Source organism: Echinops telfairi, unplaced genomic scaffold, assembly GCF_000313985.2.
Source record: "Echinops telfairi isolate 266 unplaced genomic scaffold, ASM31398v2 ScPeMD7_31;HRSCAF=116, whole genome shotgun sequence".
NCBI lineage: Eukaryota > Metazoa > Chordata > Mammalia > Afrosoricida > Tenrecidae > Echinops > Echinops telfairi.
Genome location: NW_022103928.1, coordinates 44,737,849 through 44,746,247, shown reverse-complemented (window position 1 = coordinate 44,746,247; position 8,399 = coordinate 44,737,849). Strand labels below are relative to the sequence as shown.

General features: G+C 40.0%; 1 protein-coding gene across 1 annotated transcript in view; it reads right to left on the bottom strand.

Moving 5' to 3' along the window:
* Positions 1 to 678: 678 nt before the first annotated feature.
* The window catches only part of PRKAG2 (protein kinase AMP-activated non-catalytic subunit gamma 2), a 312,641-nt gene continuing 304,920 nt past the window's right edge, over positions 679 to 8,399 (bottom strand). The window contains exons 15-16 of the mRNA XM_045290146.1: positions 5,321 to 5,414; positions 679 to 1,558 (exon numbers count right to left, since the gene is read on the bottom strand). Coding sequence (XP_045146081.1) covers positions 1,530 to 1,558; positions 5,321 to 5,414 — 123 coding nt within the window. The 3' untranslated portion in view covers positions 679 to 1,529. The remainder of the gene's footprint in view (positions 1,559 to 5,320; positions 5,415 to 8,399) is intronic.

Here is an 8,399-nt window from a genome sequence, read left to right as displayed (position 1 = left end):
TGGAAAAGCGGGCTGGTGAAAAAGAGAAACACCCGAGCAGGGCTGACCCAGTGGCTGCAACAATGGGTTCAAACACAGCGACAATCAAGAGGATGGGGCGGCGTTGGGTACTGCTTGCTTCCCTTGTGTACAGAGTTGCTGTGAGTTAGAACTGACTCGGGGCACCTGCACCACCAACCCATTACAACCACAGTTGTTTCTACGGGAAGAATATATATAGGAGGGGCTTCAAATATTTCCATTGTCTTTAAATTCAATCTTTCCCATGAGTTGTTTTTATACATATGGGTTTATATGAACAAATGGTGTTCACATAAAACAATGCAGATATAAAGTTTATAAATAAAATCCTTAAGTTCCCCCCGCCCCCTGAACTTGGGAAAGATATATATTTTCTTTAACTGGAGAGAAATATCTTTGTGGAAAACTACTACATGTAGAATTCTAATTAATATGCACTGGAATAGGTGGTATTTGAAAAAACCAAAATGAAAAGATTTATTTTAATCTCTTCAATTTGTCCCTCTCCCCAAAGAGCAAAACAACCCCAATATTCCCCAAACTCTTAGTGTCAATATTTTCAGAAACAGATCAGAAAGCTCTTGATTTCTCTTCAACTATTTGCCACAATAAAATTTACAAAAAAAAATTAAAATAAGTAAATCACAGCAGCAGTGGTATAATCATGATTTTACATTTTAATACACAAAAAGGAAAAAAAAAGACCTTTCCATCTGCACATCGTAAGACAGGCATCCTTCACTGTGGTGGGTCTCCACGCAGGCGTTACCTTAAACGTCATATCCTCTCCAGGTCCAAACTTCAAAAATGAGAAATTTGTCATTGTAAAAGAATAACCAAGAGTTTATTGACGGATATGGTGAAGTTTCCCCACCCAAAGAGGTGAAAACAATTGTCATGGAAGTAAAAATAAATAAAGCTGTTTTCAAAGCAGTTCTTGTTTTACACTGTAGTTGAGAACAAAACATTTAAACTCAAAACCACCATTGAAGTTTTCAAAGTAATGACTTCTATTCAAAGGGCGACTTTTGGACAACTCTAACGAGGACGAGCTGATTTGGTAAGAGGTTCAGACATTCAGTCCAGTAGATTGCCCGCCCCCCAGTGCGCCTCCGCTGTGATGACATATTGCTGTGTTCTGACATAAGGCACTATGATCTGAATATGCCACACACTCACCTTATGTCACAAGACCTGCTGCACACCAGCGGACCCTTTGAAATGGAAACGAAGACTTCCAGGACACAATGCACTGTTATGACAGACAGCATTTGCAGTCTCAGACTAAGTCTGGAAATAGTCTTTTAATGCAAGCCTGAATCTTCAAGCATATAAAACCTTTCTCTTTTTATGTTCAGTTTCAACATCAATGGAAAAAAATACCCTAAACCCTGATACACATTCTTAACCATTTTACTTTCTTCTATTGTGGTCAGTGTTCCAAGAGGTAAAACGTGAGCCCCGGAACGCTGTTCAAGTTCTCCTCGAGGGGGCCTGCAATCACAGTGTCACTCAGCTTCTGTCTCCTGCTTGGCACCTGTCAGTCATTAAAAATGAAAAATAAAAATTCAGTGTGTTGCAGATGTGTGCGCCCTCCATGATAGAAGCAGCAAGTCTCCACATCTGCGGTTTTCTACAATATCCTGTGGCACCCGAGGAGCTTGCTCCAGCTGGCACAAAATGGAGAAGTGGCGAGGGGGCAGCCTTCACCAGGGCAGTTCACTTTTAATTCCTATTTTCCCTAGACCTTGAAGTATGTGGTCTAATTAGGCAGAAAAGGTTCTGTTGCTAAAATTCTGCAAAAGCAGCATGTGCACATAACTTAGTGAAGGTACGAAGCATTTTGGTTGTTCATATGCGGTAACATTTCAGAGGATATTGGTACATAAGGAGAGCTCAATGAATTGCTGGAGTTGCTATTTTTTTCGCACCATGGCAGCTTTTCTCCATTCTCATCAGTCTCTAAAAGACACCACATGTTACAGAGACTAAGTATCTGTAGGAATAAAGGGCCCACAACAGTGTACTCTAGCCGCCGGATGGATTACTCCTCGCATAGATGGAGGAACACTTAGGCTCATGTGGGGAATGGACGTCTGGCAATTGCTGAAGACATTTGGAAACAAGAGAAAATGTTACTGTATTGGATCAACCTCCTTAATGAGAAATTGTGCCCATTATCTGGAGAAGAGAATATCCCCTTGCATTTACATGAACAGTGGAAAAGTCTTAAACACCGATCATCCCAATGAGATTTCCTCCTTCCATCACCATGGACTGGAGGGCCATGAGTGACTTAGAATTTTGGAATATCACATCTGGATGGAAATTTAAACTCATCCAGTTCAACCTCCTGATTCTAACTGTTTGATACTTCAAGGGCACAGAGCTTAGTCATGCGCCATGTCATCTACACTGCAGCTCAGGAGGAGACAGGACTTGTGTGACTAGCTTATTCTACAGCTGAAGAGACTGGGGTTGAATGAGGGGATATATGTACCTGCCCAAATTTAGGCAGCTTTCTGGGTTAGGAATTTTAGAGTCCCACTCTTACACTTAGTTACACCACCCTCTCATACATTATCGTTGATTCAATGTAGGTGGGCCTGGTTTCCAAATGGGTTTTGCTCCAAATATTAACTTACAATCAGGTTATTAGGAACATTCTCCTAATAGTTAAACATAGTATATAGTACAAAGAAGTCTTATTCAACTATCCCTAACTATGTAACACTCATCCTATGATAATGCACATTTCAAATTCCAAATGTGGAAGAGACTCCCTGCCTGGAGCAGCATGGACAGCAGGGACATGGGTGACTTCCAATTTTAGAATATCAAATCAGGATGGACACGTAAACTTAACCACCAGGCCAACCTTATTCAAATGGATACTTCAAGGCCCTGAGAGAATCAATGACTTGATTACTCTGGAGGTCACAACACAAAGAATCGTGGAAAAGGGGCAAATAAATGGGAGCAGTACTCAAGTTGACTCCACTTGCCAAAGCAGGTGCCTGGATACAGGCAAAGGGGCGTTATTCTGAAGGTGCCAGCCGGGGTAGGTGTGGGGATGGGTTTCCCACAGAAAAAGGCCTTTTTCTCATTTGAATGAAGGTGCTAGTTGGACTGTATGGGTCAGTCTGACCCCCTTTGCTCTGTATTCCTTCTGCACGAATCACTCACTGTAGGGCATGTCTGTATACCCACTTCTCATTCACCGACTTCTTTCATTATTTAACTTGCATTTATGACAACTCTGGAAAAATCCTCAGGCGATGCCTCTGGTGGTCTGGGACCTACACAGGGCTGAAGCTGGGACCAGGGCACGGCAGGCAGATTTCTCCGAGCAGGCATGCCCAATCTCTACTCCCTCCAATGTAGCCCACAATGGGCTGGGGGCACAAAGGGCGGGGAGGCAGTGGCACTGAAGAAGAGGGACAGCTCCCAACTCAGGGGAAACAATGATTCTGAATGACGACCTGGCCTTTGGAACCGAACCACTTTGGTAGGTGAGGAGTGGGTGTAGTTGCTTGCTTCAAGGTGGTGCAGTATTTCCCAGAATGACCCCAACACAGTGTATCCTTTCTTTTGCTAAAAGACACCTGGCTTATTTCTAGGTTTCAGTTGTGTCAAAGAATGCCGTGAACAATTTTGCTCTCATATCGTTACTTCATGATATGTTGTACAGACTGTCAGTCATAACTGACTTAAGGGACACTAATAAGAACAACCATTTCATATCTTTGAACTTCTTTCCCCTTAAACTTGAAAATGACAGACCTGGGCTCCATCCCGAAGAGTTCTGATTCAGTAGAGATGGATGAGTGGGCCTGAGAATCTGCATTTCTAATATGTTCCCAAGGTGGCCCGCATGCTGCAGATCTGAGGACCAGACTGAGAAAGCACAGCTCTGCTGGAAGCACCCTGCCGGTATTCTAAATTAGGACGAGATGTTCTTGTATGTAGTAGGGGCTCCTTTTGGGTGGGGAGCCCCTTTCCTTCCCCTCTGCAGGCGCAGTTACTGGGATTCTGAGAGCTTGCTGAAAGTGACGATGAGAGAAAATGGCTTCGGCTACCAGGCTGATTTGGGAGCCATGTAATTTCCAGACAATACTAATGGGGAAAAGTCAGTGTTTCAATGATTTGTTTTATATACACAAGAAACTGGCAAGGATAGAGGAAGCTTTCAACAGACACAATTCAATGGGTTTCCCCCTGTATTTTTCAGTTAGTAGTCCCCATGGGTAATAAAACTGAATGGAAAAGGTTAAAATGAAAGTGGTAATAAATCACAGAAAATTTAAGGTCTGCTGGGCTTAAATGATATTCTTACGCCAGAAAACTTTTCCCAAATAGAATATTTAAATTTGAGATTAAGAAAATGATGCAAACTGGTTTAAAAGTAACACACAATGCTTCCATGTGTTAGTGGGATGTATAGGAAACAAACATTTGGCATCAGGGTTGGAGGAAGGCTTATTACAGACCTGCTATATGCAGATGATACAACCTTGCTGGTTGAAAGTGAGGAGGAATTGAAGCACTTGCCGATGAAGGTCAAGGATTGCAGCCTTCGGTATGGATTACAACTCAATGTGAAGAAGACCAAAATCCTCACAACTGGACCAATAGGTAACATCATGCAGGACTTTGTCTTGATTGGCCCCACAATCAATGCTCATGGAAGCAGCAGTCAAGAGATCAAAAGACGAGTCGCATTAGGTACATCTGCTGCACAAGACTTTAGAGCATTGCATAGCAAGGGTGTTACTTTGAAAACTAAGGCGTGCATGATACAAGCTATGATATTTTCAATTGCATCATACGCCTGTGAAAGTTGGACATTAAATATGGAAGATTGAAGATTGAAGAATAGATGCATTTGAATTGTGATGCTGGAAAGTACCACGGGATGCTAAAAGAACCAATATATCTGTCTTGGAAGAAGTATGGCCAGAGCACCCTGAGAGGCAATGATGGCAAGACTTCTTACATACTTTGCACATGTTGTCAGGGGAAACCAGTCCCTGACAAGCAGCATCACGTTTGGTAAAGTAGAGGGGCAGTGAAAGGGGAAGGCTCTCAACGAGATGGATGGACACAGTGGCTGCAACAATGGGCTCAGGCACAGGAACAATTGTGAGGATGGCTCAGCGCCGTTCAGTTTCACACTGTTGTGCATAAGGTTGCTATGGGTCAGACATGACTCGACGGCACCTAACAACAACATTCTACCTCTTACACCCTATTCAATGTCCATAAACTTCCAAGAAAGGTAAGAAATCACCATCAGTACCTGCTGGTGTGAGTATTAGGGCTTGAAGGATGTCAGACAGTGAAATAATACCCACAATACTATCTGCTTCATTGACTACCACCAGCCGATGCACCTGCAAGCAACAGCAAAGACCACGTGTGAGTGTTTAGATTAAAAAGCTTAAAAACACTAGAAAAGGGGAAAATGTAGACTCATATTGTACAATGAATGCATTCCACAAATGAGAAGAAACTAACAGTGTCTGGAACCATATGGTGCCTTTGGCTCCAATACGTTAAAATGCTTTAAAAAGTTCTTGGTGAAATCAAATGAAAAGATCATGGAATTTTGCCATACACCTCCTTTTGAAGCCCCTTGTATAATGCTGGTTTTTCTTGCGTGCCTAAGAAAAATCAGCCAGCTATTGTCCCGTTAAGAAGTTTGCAAATTTCAAAATATTGAAACACCAAATACAGTGGATCTATATTATTCTCTTAAGCATAGTTTAAAATTTTTTTAAGTTGCACATAGTTTCTAATAACTAGAAGATACTTGTTTTATAAGGAGAATATGTCCAAATAACCACTAAAATTTTATTATATAGGATCACTACTTTTAAACAGCTTTTCATTTTTCTTATATTTTTTCTAGGAAGTCCATATTAACACCACCTAAAGATAAACAAACTAAAAGTAAAATAGATTATATTAACATATTTTTTTACTCTAAAACTACTTGCATGTGATAGTAACGATAATGTTCAATAACTTCTGTATTCTGTTGGGTTACCTTTCTTTGGAATACGCATAACTATATCCCTTTTAGTTACTGACCAGAAAGATGGCTTGCGCATTTCTTGCCATAGACAAGTGAGTGCTTCCAGCTTGTGGAAATATTTCAATTGGTATTTGTCAATTCCTGGAGCCTTGCTTTTGCTAATGCTTTCAGTGCCACTCAGACTTCTTCCTGGGCTACCCCTGGTTCGTGGTCATACTGTTTCTAGAAATGATTGACTGTTGACCAATTCTCTTTGGTAGAGTGATTGATTTTGTGTTTTCCTTCCATCACCTTTGATGCTTCCTGCATGGTTCAATCTTTAGCCCATGGAATCCCTCAGTATTGTAACTCAAGGCTTGAGTTTGTTCTTTAGTCTTTCAGTTTGAGCTATAACAGCCTGTCCTTCCTTGTTCTTCTAAATTCAGGTTTTTTCACAAAAATATTTTTTTCCGTTCCAAGTTTAGTAACACATTAGTTTTTATTTTGTATCTAAATATAGCAACTTAACAATCACCATTTTAAAGCAGATACAGTTTACTTAGTATATTTAGAATTTAGTATCTCTACTAAAATTGTTACATAACTATCACTACTGTATTTTTGCCCATCATGTGTTCATGTAAATAAAGAACACACACATATAATGTGCATATTGAACATAGAAAACTAACTTTTCAGGGGGTTTCAAGGTCCCCCCCCCAATTTTAATGTGTATTTAAAGAGAAGAAAAAGTTAATCCCACAACATTTCCATTACGATCAAAGTAAGACCAAAAGGTTAGAAGTAGGCCCCATTTTTTCCTCATCTTCCATCTTCAGGTAGTGGCTCTATAGATTTGACTATCTTGGACATTTCATTGAAATCATACCAAATAATATATGGCCTTTATGTTTAATTTCTTTCACTAGCATATGCATATTGCAGTATGCAACAAACTATGCTTTCCTAAATCTTTAAAGATAATCTATTGAGTACACAGCAGAATACGCATCAACTGAACGAGGTTTACATGTATAATTCAGCGACTTTCTAAAGTCCTGTTTTTACCCTTCAGTGGTGATGGTTTTTTCTGCTGGCTTTATCTTTATAGGTTTACAGCTTAAAAAAAATTTTTTTTTACTGTCCCTTTAATGAGGTTTCTGGATTAAATGGAAAACACTGTGTATTTTCAATGTACTATGTTTAAATAGAAGCCTTACCATTACGCTTTACCATTATGCAATAAATATATTTAAAAAATAAGAAAGTGTAAGTATAGTCAATTATATAAGCATCTAATATTATAATAATAGAGTGAATAGGCTGCCGCTTTCAACTTGCCGTGACCTCGTGGTAACCCCATGCTGCCTGGTCCTGTCCAGTCATAATGGCTGGTGTGCTCAAGTCCACTGTTCATCTGCTGGGCTCTGAATACAACTTATGTGGATTACCTTCAAGCACTGTCTCAGACAGAATGTTCTGCTGTGATCCATAGGATTTCATTGGCTGATTTTTCAGAAGGAAACCATCAGGTTTTTCTTCCTAGACTGTCTCTGCTCAAATGTTTTCGTTATGAGTTATCTCAGGCTGGCTTCTTTAGAGGAACAAAATCAGGGAAGCATATAGGGTGATTTATTTCAAAGTAATGGCAAACAGTTATGGAGTCTGGCAAGTCCCAAATCTGTGGGTTAAGCATCAGGCTACTGGCTCATGTCCTAAGAACCCCCAGTCACAAGGTTATAGTTTGGATGCAGGATCAAGAAACTTTGCTGAAACATCCATATATACTGGTATACTGTGTTTTCTTTCTTTGAAAAAAAAAATTAGTAAATTTCGATGGCTTGTACACAAGATCATATTTTGGCTCTCGTGGACTTGTTTTAATTTTCAACTTCAACCTGAACTTACTTGTGAGCAACTGATAGTCTATTCCCCAGTCAGCACTGGCTTTGTTTTGGCTGCTGCTAGTGAGTGTCTCCATCATTTCTTCCCAGAGATGCAATTAATTTGATTCCTCTGTATGCCATCTGATAAGTCCAGGTGTATGGTTGCCACTTATTTCATTGAAAAATATTATTTGCAATGAAGGCATTAGTCTGGTAAATTTTATCATGCTATCTCCAACTTCTCTTCTATCATTAAGGTGAGATTTTCAAACTCCTGATCCTTCCGTTTTTGTTTCCACCTTCTACATTCCAGTTTCTAATAATGATTAATGCACCTTGACTGCATATTGGATCAATTTCAAAATGAAGATGAAAAAAAAATCATTTTATTGGACGCTCATACAACTCTTATCACAATCCATACACACATCAATTGTGTAAAGCACATTTGTACATCCGTTGCCCTCATCATTCTC